Source organism: Salvelinus fontinalis, chromosome 30, assembly GCF_029448725.1.
Source record: "Salvelinus fontinalis isolate EN_2023a chromosome 30, ASM2944872v1, whole genome shotgun sequence".
Taxonomy (NCBI): Eukaryota; Metazoa; Chordata; class Actinopteri; order Salmoniformes; family Salmonidae; genus Salvelinus; species Salvelinus fontinalis.
Genome location: NC_074694.1, coordinates 20,250,934 through 20,267,460, shown reverse-complemented (window position 1 = coordinate 20,267,460; position 16,527 = coordinate 20,250,934). Strand labels below are relative to the sequence as shown.

At 42.8% G+C, this 16,527-nt stretch overlaps 1 protein-coding gene across 1 annotated transcript in view; it reads left to right on the top strand.

Annotated features, from left to right (window-relative positions):
* The first annotated feature begins 834 nt into the window (after window positions 1-834).
* The window catches only part of msh6 (mutS homolog 6 (E. coli)), a 32,123-nt gene continuing 16,430 nt past the window's right edge, over window positions 835-16,527 (top strand). The window contains exons 1-6 of the mRNA XM_055889977.1: window positions 835-1,209; window positions 3,204-3,409; window positions 6,198-6,373; window positions 12,621-13,304; window positions 13,566-13,718; window positions 13,883-14,080. Of these exons, the coding sequence (XP_055745952.1) occupies window positions 950-1,209; window positions 3,204-3,409; window positions 6,198-6,373; window positions 12,621-13,304; window positions 13,566-13,718; window positions 13,883-14,080 (1,677 nt within the window). The 5' untranslated portion in view covers window positions 835-949. The remainder of the gene's footprint in view (window positions 1,210-3,203; window positions 3,410-6,197; window positions 6,374-12,620; window positions 13,305-13,565; window positions 13,719-13,882; window positions 14,081-16,527) is intronic.

Genomic DNA, 16,527 nt, shown 5'->3' with positions numbered 1-16,527 from the left:
TTGACCTGATGATTAAATCACCATGGGAACATACCAGACTTGTGGACGTTCCTTTTTTTTTTTTTACCTGCTTCTGTTCTGCACCTGTTAAATTGGATGTGTACATTTTTATATTTTTTTATATTCTGCCTTAAAAATTCATATGCTCATATATATATAGGGATAGAGAAGAGGGTTGAGATGTTAGATGTCTCTCCTCATCACTTCTAAAACCAAAGTTGTGCCCTGGTAAGATATGAGATGTTTTACAAATCTGTGCTGTTTAGCTTGATGGGAGGGCACTCTCAATAAAACATATCACCAGATATTTTTGGGTGTGTGGTTAGTTTACACCAGTTTGTCTCCAACAACCAGGTAGAAAAATGAGGGTCCCGGTCCTCATATTGGGGAAGAGTAGAGTGAAAGTGTAGTGATGAAAATATTTTTTGGACTGTTCATAATGGTAAATCAAAATATAAGGGAAACTCACAGATTGTGAAATGGGACGAACAATTCACAGGGTGAATTCCAAAGTTATCTATGATAAATGATTTACACACGTCTCCCATAATCTGCAATCAATTATACAAATACCACTACTGCACTCTGCTGGTGATGTGTGGCTATCGCATAACAAAGTCGGTCTGTATCATGATGAAATGTAACTCCTAAATAAATACAAATATGTATTAACTTATTCTTACTCGGGAAGAGAAAATACATGTTTTAATTGTTTGACATGAACCAGTATGAACCCAAAAATATTTGATTAATAAATACCAAGAATAAAGATGGTTTGCCATTGGCTGAATTCCCTTGTAGCCACTCCCACATGACCTTTTACCTTCTGAGAATTTCCCGCGAACAGTGCACGAGCACTGATGCCTGCAGACCAGACAGAGAGTTAGCAGATTCTAAACATTTGATGAACTAAATCACTTTATTATACATTTTTCCATAAACAGGCTTTATGGCGAAGCAAAGCAGCATTTTCAATTTTTTCAATAAGTCTCCACCACCGGTTCTGAAGGCGAAACCGAGTCCCTCACCTGCAGAAGCCGACTTGCCATCCTCAGTTCGAAAAAAGAACAGCTCTCCAAAAGAAAAAGCTAAGCATGCATCTCAAAATCCCACCACCAAAAAGACTCCTGCAAAACCCCTTAATGCAAAAGCGAGCAAAGGCGGGATCGGCGAACTCTTTGGGAATAAGACACTAACAGTAAAGGAGAGGTAAGACAGATGGCTCAAATTAGTTAGCTAGCACAAACAACAACGAGTTGCTTTGTTGTGGCTAGTGGTTTTAGCGGTAGCTAGCTACAGTAGCTAATTATAACTCATGCAGAAATGCTAATTGATTTGTGAAATGTCTCGTCTACACAGGACAGACGTTATGTAATGCAATACGTTTTCGACAGATTAGTGGCTGGATAAAACTGGCTAGCCAGTCAGCTGATTACTTAACTAGTAACGTTAATGTTATTTGTGTGTCTCAACCCTTCAACACACTTCCGTGTGTTTCCGTTGTCTGAGAGTGTTGCTGTTGGAGTAATGATACATTTTGATCAAGCATGTCAAAGTGCACAGTAACATGCATGCGTCCTCATTTGGCGGGAGAACGTGTCATGGAATTCAACACTTTCGTGACTGGCATGATGCGGGTGGACAGGAACCAATTATATTCAAAGGGGCAAGGCATCATACCATAGCTTCAGGTCTATGTGAAACTAGGTTTATTAAGCCTCGATCAGTGTCATTGCATTTTGGAACACCAGAAGTACCAATGATTGTTTTTATAACTGAACCAAGATAGACAACAGCCTGCCGTTTCCAATGGGAACAAATTAGTTATGTGGGCAGAACAAGCAAGGAGGTGGACAGAGCCAAGCACGAGTTAGAGAGCGCCTATTGCCACGTTCTAACATGCATCTGCATATTTCCGTTAGGGAAGGCCTACTCTATCAAGTGCCGTGTGCAATACCTGAATTCGCCTTTGCAATCCTACTAAACAACGCGATTGGCAAAGGGTAGTCTTCAACATGTAGTCCACTCTGTAAATAACATATTTTAGTTTTGGAAACAGAACTGTTGAGATCAACTATTTCATTGATGAGAAAGTCCGTCAAAATCCGTCTTCTCACACTGCCAGCCACTGGGCTTCCTCTCACTACCAGTGAGTGGCAACGCCATGCAGATGCCTCACATTTATACATCCGGTGAAACGTCTGGCTCATTGTTCTGTCTGTGGAAGTACATTCATTTCCAATGGAACGCTGCGTTTTCCCTGCAGGATTGCGTTGGATTTATCGAATGTATTTGTCAAACTGTATGCATAGATGGCTTGACAGAAATGGTAGCGGAAGGTGATTGTTGAACCTTTGCACACACATCCAGATGATGCTGCGTACCATTTTGCGCAAATATGCATTAGCTGAGTTGACAACAACCGGATGCATCCGGTTTTAAGGGATACAGCCAAAGATGGGCAGAAGCTGCTTCAATATAAATCCCCGATCACACTTGTAGGCGATCATTATACACGATGCGCAGAAACACGTCATCATGTCTAATGGTCAACCCGTGGTGAATTGCACCTGTGCAGGCCATCAAATCAAAGGCGCTCCTTTGACAAAGTTGTTTTTGACAAAAATGTAAACGTGTCAGTTTCACAAGGTTGGAGTAATATGTTGAACTACTTAAGACATTTGCTTGACTCTAGGTTGTGCCTTTTTAGATTTCGAGAAAATTAACAAGGAAGGGAGATTTTTTTTTTTTACTTCTCAAACCCCAAAACCCGGCCTGGTCTGTTTCACAAGCATTCTCGTAAGTCTCATGATCTTGCGCCTCTGGGTTTAGAAACTCTGTGATACAGCTTATTCAACCTAGCTTAATTTTCAGCTGAAAACTGGATATGGAAACTCCGCTCATGTGTTTTCTTTTACACCTGCTGCCTTAGGTCAATGTAAAACAAATGAATGGGACGGATCCATATTTCCCTCAACCCCTTTCCTCTTACAGTGTGCACTCGTTCACTGCTCCCCACATGTAAAAAATAATTGGATTGGAGTAGGCATTGGCTAGAGTAGACAAGGGAGTTACTATACTAGTGATTTCCTTTGAAATCCATAAAGGGAAGTGCAACAAGTAGACACTTGGGTAGACAGGAGAGATTGTTACTAGATAACCTGTTGTCTGATATTTTAATTCTCCACCTTATTTTCTTCCAGTCCAGAACCATGTCCATTCAGTGCCGGAGCCTTGGTGTGGGCCAAGCTAGAGGGGCACCCCTGGTGGCCGTGTATGGTAGTTCCCCATCCTATCGGCGGGGAGCAGATGAGGGGCAGGGGTAAAAGCCAGCGCCTGCATGTCCACTTCTTCGACGAGCCACCGACCAGGGGCTGGGTCAGCACCAAATATATCCACGAATATCAAGGTGAGAAAGTTATGATTTACCTGTCCAAAACTCCCTTCCTTTACTATCTACAGCGTGCTGCGTCAGTCACCTAGCCTGTGCAGGTGGACATCTATTGTCTATCTATTCTTGGTTAGCCTGGCCCCAGATCTGTTTGTTCTGTCTTTCCAACTCCAATGTTTGTTGTCATGGAAGACAATGACCATAGGAGTTTGCAAGACGGCACAAGAAAATCTGATATCAGGCTAATTCTAGCTATGCTACGGCTAGTGATGTAAGATGTCAGTTAAGAGGTAAGCTATATTACTACATCAATAGCTTCTCCAAAAAATGGTATTATTGATTCTAAAGCAATGTTTTCGGCAAACTTGAATGTTGTGAAAATTCAGTGCAACTTCTTACTGTGAACACTGAGGCTGTACCTGCTTTCGGTTACAGTGTTAAGTGGCCATGTAGGCTACTGGGGCTATTTGATCATAATGTAGGCCTACCAGAGTGGTCTACCATCAAAAACAATGGCGAAAATGTATCCCATAACATTTTAACATGGAAATCGCTGTTCTATCATTCAGCCTACAGTAGCAGCCAATGTGTGGTGTTCAATGTAGGGCTGCATTCCATGCGACTTGTGAAAAAAAGAATGCAGGTAAAAATTCTGTCGTTCGTCGTTCTGCCCCTGAACAAGGCAGTTAACCCACTGTTCCTAGGCCGTCATTGTAAATAAGAATTTGTTCTTAACTGACTTGCCTAGTTAAATAAAGGTAAAATATATTTATTTTACCTGTTTATCCACTTGTCCTTCAGACAAAGTGACTGAAAATGTTGTCATGTTTGATGCAGAAAACCACTTTACAAAATAAAATGCATTATTATTCCCATACCATTATTACAGAAAATCAGAAAAATTATGTTACCCTCTGCCTATTGGATACCAATCTTATTCAAGCCTGTCAAAATACAACACTGCCCCTTTAAGACAAAAAAAAGCTCTTTACCTGACTTGCATTTCAAAGATATCTAGAAATGTTCATGTTTTGTGCTCTTGTAGGAAGCAATCACTCCCCTATTGCTGACTACAAATGATCTGTAACCTGGCTAATAACTCACTAACTAGCAAAGTATATGACCAAAATGTGCACATGTGGCTACATGCAGCTTTTTCTTTGATCTAAAAACAAGCACATCTACTCAACCGTTTATGCTGTAAACACAGTCCAGTTCAAAGTAAGTGGCACAGTATGTGGCAATGGTCTGTTTGCGTATAGACCTACTGCAGCTCTGATTGTTTATGCCGCACCAGTCTGTGTAGCATGCAGGCTGAGTAGTGCGTGTCAATGCAATAGAATCTTACTCCGTGTTCTGCCTATAACAAAATCTCTTGCATAGTTTGTTTTGGTATGTTGCATTGAAAGTGACTAATATTGCGTTGATTCGATCACAATTGATAGTGTTAACAGGGAAAACTCTAGAAGGGTGGTCGCCAACCTTTTTTGTGAGTAAAAATCCAATCAGCGCATATTATGCGAGAGCTCGCAATTTTGACATATCCCTGCACTTTTAGCGCATAAAAGGGTCCAATCAAAAGCGGGTTTGTAATTTGGACTAATTACTGCACTGTTACTATGGAAAATCATCCAGTCCAAACACACATCAATATTTTTTCCCCTTGGCCTGTCAGTGTATTCACGTGCGAGGGTGATTGTTGATGGCTGACGGGCAGAACAAGGAACAGAAATCAATCTCATTTGCCAACAAACGACCCCTGCGAAACCTTTTCCAAGTGTTTTTGGAAACTAGAGAAATTCAACAAACACTTAGAATCAGCAAAGCATATGAGAATGTCAGAACAGTTCCCACAGCAGCGGCAGATCACCATGACTGAAGTGTTAGCAGGGAAGACTGTGGCAAGCGCTGAAAGAATCAAGGTGAGTGGCGTTTTACTCAAACTTGTACTCCGCTAACCTTGGCTTTAGTAGGGTGGTCGGCACTCTGCTCTCCCCAGTCCGTCTATGGAGAGCGCTGCTCAAAGCACCAAGTGCAATTTGTCAGCTTTGCCGTTTTAAACTCTGTAAAACTTGATACTGATCACTAAAGCACAATCTTTCTGGATTTTTTTAGAAATGGTAACGCTGTTTCAAAAGTATATACCAACCACAATACTCTATTTTTACGTTTTCTGTTCTTTATCTCCCTAACAACCGTTACAGAAAAAAATCACAATCAAGTATTTTGAAGACAACTTGTTAGAAAGAAATATTGATCCTTAAATTGAAAGCGATTGATCAGCTTTGAATCAACTTTTTTTTGAGAGAGAGAGAGCTAGCGTGAGTAGGAATGTGAGATTCATCTCGTGTTGATAGCAAGCCCAAAATCTGATGGAGAGGTGAATGTGTAAGTAGATTATGACAGAGCTGTGTTCTCAGGAAAATAAACAATCGAAAACATCTAAAGTGCTCGTTGTTTTTGTATTATGTATTCTGTTTAAAATTGTCCTGAAACTGAGCACATTACTTTTTATTGCTTTATATGAAATTAATGTGGGCAAAAAAAGGATCATGGCTTTATCGTTGTTTTTTTTTACAGAAATGTTGGTGATCCACTATTAATGACCACTGCTCTAGAAAGTTGAGTGAAGTTCAATCTCGTGCTTCTCTCTGTCGGCTAATATTTCTGCCGGGCAGTCCAGTGGAGCTGCTCGGCAGTCTCGAAGCTACTGCGCGCGCAGCTTAGACGGAACATTGTTTTAGAGCCATATACACTTTGGAGTGTACTAAAAATAATGCCCCTTCTCACTTGTACTCCATCCCAGGCTCGGACAGCAGAGATGCTAAAACAGGAGGGGTGTTCTTCAGTGGTAAGCCTGTGATCTGCAGGGCCAAGGAGCTGGCTGATGCTGTTATGCCAGACAGCCCAGAGACCAGACTGAAGATGCCTGTCTGTATGGCCCCATCTGATGCTGAGGAAGACGAGGAGGAGGATATGGAGGTGAGAACTTTTCCGTTTGTATGTACTGCTGCTAACATTGCATTTCCAGTTGATTGATACTTTATTAATCCACAATCTATTTGTCTATCTAGTAGTGGTGCGACGGATCACAAAACTCACGGTTTTGAGTCATGGATCGGATAATTTTGCAGCTCTGCAAAAAAAGGGAGACAAATAACTTTGCTTTCCATTTATTACTTAAAGAACACTTAAAGCAAGGAACTTTGCAATCTTTAAATAAAATCTTTAAATAAAATATTCAATACTCAATTGTTAAATTAAAGTGCAATATGCAGCATTATACCTTCTTCCTTTGAACAATAGTGAATGAAAAAAAATAGCCTGTGTCAACATAAAAAAAAAAAATGTTAAAAAGAAAGCAAAGCAAACCTGAACTTATAACTTCAACTTCTTTTTCAGAAAGATGAGGATGTCTACATTGTCTGGGGAGAGGGTTGACCTGTTAACTTCTTATGGCTGGGGGGCAGTATTGAGTAGCTTGGATGAATACGGTGCCCAGAGTAAACTGCCTGCTACTCAGGCCCAGAAGCTAAGATATGCATACTATTAGTATTATGCATATTATTTATTATGAGTATTTCTGTAAATTGATGTGACTCTCTGCAAAATCATCGGATGTTTTGGAAGCAAAACATTACTGAACGTAACGCGCCAATGTAAACTGAGATTTTTGGATATAAATATGAACTTATCGAACAAAACATACATGTATTGTGTAACATGAAGTCCAATGAGTGTCATCTGATGAAGATCATCAAAGGTTAGTGATTCATTTTATCTCTATTTCTGGTTTTTGTGACTCCTCTCTTTGGCTGGAAAAATGGCTGTGTTTTTCTGTGACTAGGTACTGACCTAACATAATCAGATGGTGTGCTTTCATCGTAAAGCCTTTTTGAAATCGGACACTGGTGGGATTAACAACAAGTTTACCGCAAAGCAATACAGAGGATAGTGCGTACGGCCCAGTACATCACCGGGGCCAAGCTCCCTGCCATCCAGGACCTCTATACCAGGCGGTGTCAGAGGAAGGCCCTAAAAATTGTCAATGACTCCAGCCATCCTAGTCATAGACTGTTCTCTCTGATACCGCAGGGCAAGCGGTACTGGGGCGCCAAGTCTAGGTCCAAGAGTCTTAACCTGTTAGGGTTGCAGCCCGACACCGGTACACTTATGACAACATCCAGCTCAAAGTGCAGGGCGCGAAATTCAAAAGATGTTTTTTTTTAAATATTTAACTTTCACACATTAACAAGTCCAAGACACCAGATGAAAGGTGCACATCTTGTGAATCAAGCCAACATGTCCGATTTTTAAAATGTTTTACAGGGAAGACACAATATGTAAATCTATTAGCTAATCACGTTAGCAAAAGACACCAATATTCTTACTCCATCAGTTTATGACTCCATCAGTAGCTATCACAAATTCGGCCAAATAAAGATAAAAATAGCCACTAACCAAGAAACAACCTCATCAGATGACAATCTGATAACATATTTATTGTATAGCATATGTTTTTTCCCCAAAATTTGCATATTTCAGGTATAATTCATAGTTTACATTTCAGCTACAATCAGAAATTGCACCGAAAGCAGCCATAATATTTACAGACACCAACGTCAAATACCTAATTACTCATCATAAAACATTTCTGAAAAATACATAGTGTACAGCAATTGAAAGACAGGCATCTTGTGATTCTAGACAATATTTCCGATTTATTAAATGTTTTACAGCGCAAACAAAATGTAGCGTGATATTAGCATAGCAGCAATAGCAAGAAAAACTTGGGCGCCCACGACCAGTCAACATGCACGACAGATATATGAAATAACATCATAAATTGGCTCTTACTTTTGCTGATCTTTCATCAGAATGTTGAACAAGGTGTCCTCTGTCCAGATGAGTCGTTGTTTGGATTCAGAATGGCAAATTTCCCTCTTCGCTTAGCATTGGCACTTGCCAAGTGACACGGATTACTCAAGTCAACAAAGTTAGAAAACGGAACACGGCAAAACTCCCGAAAAAGTTTAAATAATCTGATTAAACTATATTGAAAAAACATACGTTACGATGATATGGTGACATGTATCAAATCTAATACAGAGATGTTCGTCTTTCATAACCACAGCTAAACATAAGCCATATCCGTGTCCTCTTTCGCGCGCTCCAGAAACAGGATATGGATGGTCACGTCAAACAAAGATCTTTTATTCCACCTCAGACCAAGGTAGACGCGAAATTTCTTCTCTCACCGCATCTAGACAACCAGGGGAAGGCGTAGGAAGTGTTTGTAGACTCCTATGTCACACGCCCATGTATAGGCATGAGGTTGAACAGAGGATAGATTTCTGACATTTCACTTCCTGGTCAGGAAAAGTGCTGCAGAAGGATTTCTGTTTCACTCAGAGAAATAATTCAAACATTTTTAGAAACTAGAGTGTTTTCTATCCAATATTAATAATAATATCCATATTGTACGAGCAAGAATTGAGTAGGAGGCCGTTTGAAATGGGCACGATTTCACTGGCTACTCAACACTTTGCCTTGCAGCCATAATAAGTTAACAGCTTCTACCTCCAAGCTATAAGACTCCTGAACAGCTAATCAAATGGCTACCCATACTATTTGCCCCCCACGCTGCTCCTACTCTCTGTTATTATCTATGCATAGCCACTTTAACAACCCTACCTGCATGTACATAGTTATCTCAATTACGTCGACACTGGTGCCCCCGCTCATTGACTCTGTACCGGTACCCTCTGTATATAGCCCCGCTGTTATTTTACTGCTGCTCTTTAAATATTTATTCTTATCTCTTTAGTTTTTTAAAGGTATTTTCTTAAGTGCATCGTTGGTTAAGTGTTGTGACAAATAACATTTGATTTGACTTGAACTTTGGATCCAGTGTAGTAGATCTATGAAGGTAGTCCTGTACATTAGGGGGGTATCTGGGGTTCAGGTCCTCTAATGGCAGCCTTGACATCTAGTGATGGTAATGTCTTCCTATCTTGGGGCCATGGATTGTAGAATCCTTGTTTTCAGAGGTAGGATCATGGACACAGACGGTGCAGTTTCAGTGCTCAATAAGGTTTTGAGGGGTTTGAGCACCTGGAGGACCTCCTCCTGCCACTTACACAGCTGCCTGCTGCTCAAGATCGAGCTCCAACATGTCATAAGTGGAGTTCTATCTTGTTGTGACATGGTGTATGAGCTTGCGGGTCGGTAGCTGTAGCATTTCTTGCTTGTTCTTAAGCACATGAGCGGCTGTTGTGCTCCGGTGGAAAAAGGAAACCTTCCTGATCCTCCCAAGAAGGCGGTCCATCTGGTTCGCTGAGATTCCCGTTTGAGATGCTAAATTGATCACATGTGCAATGCAAGCTATCTGTGTCCCCAGTCCAGCCTCTATCACTGCATTTACTTGGTTCTTGGCATTGTCTGTGGTGGTTGGGATATTGCTATTGGGCCTCTCTAGCTTCCACTCTGCTACTGTTCCTAGCAGTACCTGCGCCAGATTTGTGTTTCTCATAGAGGGCGTGTCTATAGCACCGGACTTCACATCTCCCACTCCTCTGATGTAGTGAACAGTCACATAGCTTTCCGTTACCCTGGAGGTCCACCCGTCTGGGGTGATGGCTTTAGCCCGGTCTGATTCTACAGCAAAGTGCTGCTTTAATGTCACGGTGAGAAGTTGTCTTTTGGCTGAGTTGGCTCCCGTCAGACACACCAGGGTGATGAAGGCCATGCTCAATGTATTTCCATGATCATACGGCTTTCTTGTGGCACAATGCCTACACACCGTAATGGTGTTGTCCACCACCCTTCTTCCGTCATCATATTTGACAGGGAAGCCAAAATTCTCCCATCCATGAGACATAAATGAAGCGGGAGGCTTTCCCAGTTCTTCAGCTCCTCCGCCAGTCATATCTGTCACTGCTCTTTTTTTCTTTGCTTTTTGCAACGCGAGCATCCAGGATTGATTCGTTGGGATTCAACATGTCCCATTCACGTGAACAGTAAACACAACTGCTTTTAAAAAATTATTAAAATCAGACTTCAGAGCAAAACACAGCACGCATCTATCTCGTCTTGTCTTATCATTTCACTGCAACTTTGCGTCGAGATTTAGGGAATTATTACTTTAAAAAGTAACAGCGGCAGTAAAACTGTATTTCACACTGATGGTTAAACTTTGCAATTGATCCTCGGTTCACACGCGTGCCGAACCATGGGGGGTTGATCCGTGAGGATCAACTACTATCCTACTATCTAGACACATTTGCATCAAAATGTAAGCCAGTATCAAAACTTTTATTTTCAACATTGAACTTACCACTCAATAATGATAAATACTGTATCATTTTATATATATACACTGCTCAAAAAAATAAAGGGAACACTTAAACAACACAATGTAACTCCAAGTCAATCACACTTCTGTGAAATCAAACTGTCCACTTAGGAAGCAACACTGATTGAAAATAAATTTCACATGCTGTTGTGCAAATGGAATAGACAAAAGGTGGAAATTATAGGCAATTAGCAAGACACCCCCCAAAACAGGAGTGATTCTGCAGGTGGTGACCACAGACCACTTCTCAGTTCCTATGCTTCCTGGCTGATGTTTTGGTCACCTTTGAATGCTGGCGGTGCTCTCACTCTAGTGGTAGCATGAGACGGAGTCTACAACCCACACAAGTGGCTCAGGTAGTGCAGTTCATCCAGGATGGCACATCAATGCGAACTGTGGCAAAAAGGTTTGCTGTGTCTGTCAGCGTAGCGTCCAGAGCATGCAGGCGCTACCAGGAGACAGGCCAGTACATCAGGAGACGTGGAGGAGGCCGTAGGAGGGCAACAACCCAGCAGCAGGACCGGTACCTCCGCCTTAGTGCAAGGAGGTGCACTGCCAGAGCCCTGCAAAATGACCTCCAGCAGGCCACAAATGTGCATGTGTCAGCATATGGTCTCACAAGGGGTCTGAGGATCTCATCTCGGTACCTAATGGCAGTCAGGCTACCTCTGGCGAGCACATGGAGGGCTGTGCGGCCCCACAAAGAAATGCCACCCCACACCATGACTGACCCATCGCCAAACCGGTCATGCTGGAGGATGTTGCAGGCAGCAGAACGTTCTCCACGGCGTCTCCAGACTCTGTCACGTCTGTCACATGTGCTCAGTGTGAACCTGCTTTCATCTGTGAAGAGCACAGGGCGCCAGTGGCGAATTTGCCAATCTTGGTGTTCTCTGGCAAATGCCAAACGTCCTGCACGGTGTTGGGCTGTAAGCACAACCCCCAACTGTGGACGTCGGGCCCTCATACCACCCTCATTGAGTCTGTTTCTGACCGTTTGAGCAGACACATGCACATTTGTGGCCTGCTGGAGGTCATTTTGCAGGGCGCTGGCAGTGCACCTCCTTGCACTAAGGCGGAGGTAGCGGTCCTGCTGCTGGGTTGTTGCCCTCCTACGGCCTCCTCCACGTCTCCTGATGTACTGGCCTGTCTCCTGGTAGCGCCTGCATGCTCTGGACGCTACGCTGACAGACACAGCAAACCTTTTTGCCACAGTTCGCATTGATGTGCCATCCTGGATGAACTGCACTACCTGAGCCACTTGTGTGGGTTGTAGACTCCGTCTCATGCTACCACTAGAGTGAGAGCACCGCCAGCATTCAAAAGTGACCAAAACATCCGCCAGGAAGAATAGGAACTGAGAAGTGGTCTGTGGTCACCACCAGCAGAACCACTCCTTTATTGGTGGTGTCTTGCTAATTGCCTATAATTTCCACCTTTTGTCTATTCCATTTGCACAACAGCATGTGAAATTTATTGTCAGTGTTGCTTCCTAAGTGGACAGTTTGATTTCACAGAAGTGTGATTGACTTGGAGTTACATTGTGTTTTTTTAAGTGTTCCCTTTATTTTTTTGAGCAGTGTATATTACTCTTTGTCTTGTGTGCAAACGGGCATGTGTAAAGCAAATGTGTTGAATATAAAATTTTTAAATAAAAACTTTTTTTTAAACGGACGACACTGGGCCAAATGTGCGCCACCCTATGGGACTTCCAATCACGGCTGGTTGTGATACAGCCTGGATTTGAACCAGGGTGTCTGTAGTGACGCCTCAAGCAGTGAGATGCAGTGTCTTAAACCACTTCACCACTCGGGAGCCCATATAATTTTTTTCTCCCTTAAAATAATGTATTTTCATTTGCCTTTCCTCCTACAGCTTGATAAGTCAACATTGACCGACGAAGATTTGACTGAAGAGGAAGATGAGACAGTGAAGTCAAAGCCTAGTCGCTGTTCCTCCCGTGCCACAGCAGAACAGAGCAGCAAGTCCAAGCGTCGCCGCATCGTTGTCGCCTGCGACAGTGAAGGCTCGGGTGAGGAATTCAAACCAGAACAGGCCGTATGGAGCAGTGAGGAAGATGAGGAAGAGGTAGTGAACAGTGCATCGGAGGAAGATGTAGAAAGTGAATGTGAGACTGAACCCGACAGCCCAGTTAAACCGGTGAAACGCAAACGACCCGCAGAGAAGCCATCCAGTGCCAAACCAAAACCCAAGACTCCCGCTCTTCCAGAAACCGCCAAGAGAGCCCCCTTATCTAGCACCATCACAGCCGACACCAAGTCTCGACTCTCAGGCTTTTCGGCCCCGGAGAGCTTCGACAGCCAGACGAATGGCTCAGGTGCCGGCGGGCAAGGTGGGGCTACGGTATGGGACCATGAGAAGCTTGATTGGCTACAGGAAGGCCGGAGGAAAGACGCCAAGAGACGGAGACAGTCTGAGGAAGACTACGACCCCACGACTCTGTATGTCCCAGAAGACTTCTTGAACAAAACGACCCCAGGCATGCGGCGCTGGTGGCAGCTCAAGTCGGAGACGTTCGATGCCGTACTCTTCTTCAAGGTACTATAAATCATTAAAATGCTGTATTTTGGTGGAGATGCAATGCTGCTCTGTTTAACATTGACTCCCTGGCCAGTTTATTAGGCACCCCCATCTTGTACAGGGTCGGACCCCCCCCTTGCCTCCAGAACAGCCTGAGATCTTGGAGATTCACCTTTGAACATGCTTTTTAGTATAGGACTAGGCAGAATTTGTGGCTGTGAATCTGGCCTTTAGTGTCATCTATCTTGAAAGGTGCAAATAAAATGTATTATTACTCAGGTGGGTAAGTTCTATGAGCTGTACCACATGGATGCTGTGATTGGTGTCAACGAGCTGGGTCTGACCTTCATGAAGGGGGCCTGGGCCCACTCTGGCTTCCCCGAGATAGGCTTTGGACGCTTCTCAGACGGACTGGTGCAGAGGGGATACAAGGTGGGGAGCCATTTTGTTTTTAAAAGAAAGCTAAGACTCATCCTTTTTAAAAGGCTTAATGTTATCCAAAATAATATTGCGGTATGTAACTATTTCCCCCCCATCACTACTGTTTTGCTGGCAAACCAATTTCTCAGTCATTAATAAAGTATTTCTTATGTTAGGTGGCACGTGTGGAGCAGACGGAGACTCCAGACATGATGGAGGCTCGCTGTAAGACCATGCTGAAGCCCACCAAGTTTGACCGGGTGGTACAGCGTGAGGTGTGCCGAATCATCACACGGGGAACGCAGACCTACAGCGTGTTGGACGGAGCCCCTTCTGAGACACACAGCAAATACCTCCTCAGCATCAAGGAGAAGGTAGGATGTGTTTTGTGATGCGTTGTACAGTATATTCATTTTGTTACCTTACAGCCTTATTCTAAAATGGATTAAATAATTTATACTCCATAATGACAGAGCAAAAACAGGTTTGTAGACATTTTTGCAAATGTATTAAACAAAAATAACTATCACATTTACATAAGTATTCAGACCCTTTACTCAGTACTTTGTTGAAGCACTTTTGGCAGTGATTACAGCATTGAGTCTTCTTGGCTATGACGCTACAAGCTTGGCACACTTGTATTTAGGGAGTTTATTCCATTCTTCTCTGCAGATGCTCTCAAGCTCTGTCAGGTTGGATGGGGAGCGTTGCTGCACAGCTATGCTATTTTCAGGTCTGTCCAGAGATGTTCAATCGGGTTCAAGTCTGGGCTCTGGCTGGGCCACTGAAGGACATTCAGAGACTTGTCCCGAAACCACTCCTGCATTGTCTTGTCTGTGTGCTTAGGGTTGTTGTCTTGTTGGAAGGTGAACCTTCGCCCCAGTCTGAGGTCCTCATCGCTCTGGAGCAGGTTTTCATCAAGGATCTCTCTCTACTTTGCTCCATTCATCTTTGCCTCAATCCTGACTAGTCTCCCAGTCTCTGCTGCTGAAAAAAATCTCAGCTGCATGCTACACCGTCTCATGAAACCAAGAGTCTTTAGATTACTTTTGGCAAACTCCAAGCGGGTTGTCATGTGCTTTTTACTGAGGAGTGGTTTCCGTCTGGCCACTCTACCACAAAGGCCTGATTGGTGGAGTGCTGCAGAGATGGTTGACCTTATGGAAGGTTCTCCCATCTCCACAGATGAACTCTGGAGCGCTGTCAGTGACCATCGGGTTCTTGGTCACCTCCCTGACCAAGGCCCTTCTCCCCCAATTGCTCAGGGCAGCCAGCTCTAGGAAGAGTCTTGGTGGTTTCAAACTTCTTCCATTTAAGACTGATCGAATCAAATTTATGCGCTGAATACAATAGACCTTACTAGAGGTCGACCGATTTATGATTTTTCAATGCCGATACGGATTACTGGAGGACCAAAAAAAGCCGATACCGATTAATCGGCCAATTTTTTAAATATTTTTTTTATATATATATATATATATATATATATATATATACACACTGCTCAAAAAAATAAAGGGAACACTAAAATAACACATCCTAGATCTGAATGAATGAAATATTCTTATTAAATACTTTTTTCTTTACATAGTTGAATGTGCTGACAACAAAATCACACAAAAATGATCAGTGGAAATCAAATTTATCAACCCATGGAGGTCTGGATTTGGAGTCACTCAAAATTAAAGTGAAAAACCACACTACAGGCTGATCCAACTTTGATGTAATGTCCTTAAAACAAGTGAAAATGAGGCTCAGTAGTGTGTGTGGCCTCCACGTGCCTGTATGACCTCCCTACAACGCCTGGGCATGCTCCTAATGAGGTGGCGGATGGTCTCCTGAGGGATCTCCTCCCAGACCTGGACTAAAGCATCCGCCAACTCCTGGACAGTCTGTGGTGCAACGTGGCGTTGGTGGATGGAGCGAGACATGATGTCCCAGATGTGCTCAATTGGATTCAGGTCTGGGGAACGGGCGGGCCAGTCCATAGCATCAATGCCTTCCTCTTGCAAGAACTGCTGACACACTCCAGCCACATGAGGTCTAGCATTGTCTTGCATTAGGAGGTTTAAATAATGCAAAAACAAATTGTTGGGAGAAGAAAGTAAAAGTGCTGTATGTGCCATGTAAAAATTTTTTTGCTAAAGTTTAAGTTCCTTGCTCAAAACATGAGAACATATGAAAGCTGCTGGTTCAATATTCCCAGTTAAGAAGTTTTAGGTTGTAGTTTTTATAGGGATTATGACGCGTCGACTATTTCTCTCTATACCATTTGTATTTAAATACCTTTTGACTATTGGATGTTCTAATAGGCACTTTAGTATTTCCAGCCTAATCTCAGGAGTTGATAGGCTTGAAGTCATAAACAGCGCTGTGAAGCAAGCATTGCTAAGAGCTGCTGGCAAACGCAATAAAGTTTGAATTAATGCTTACGAGCCTGTTGCCACCTACCACCGCTCAGTCAGATAGCGCTATCAAATCACACTTAATTATAATATAATAAACACAGAAATAGAAGCCGTTGATCATTGATATGGTCAAAGCCGGACACTATCATTTTGAAAACAAAACATTTATTCTTTCAGTGAGATAAGGAACCGTTCTGTATTTTATCGATCGGGCGGCAACCCTAAGTCTAAATATTGCTGTTACATTGCCTTCAATGTTATGTCATAATTACGTAAAATAGGTACATTCATTGCAACAATTGTGCTTTTTTTCACGAATGCGCTTTTGTTAAATCATCCCCCGTTTGGCAAAGTAGGCTGTGATTCAACCATGTGTAGTTCACTAGTGATTATGCGAAGATTGATTGTTTTTT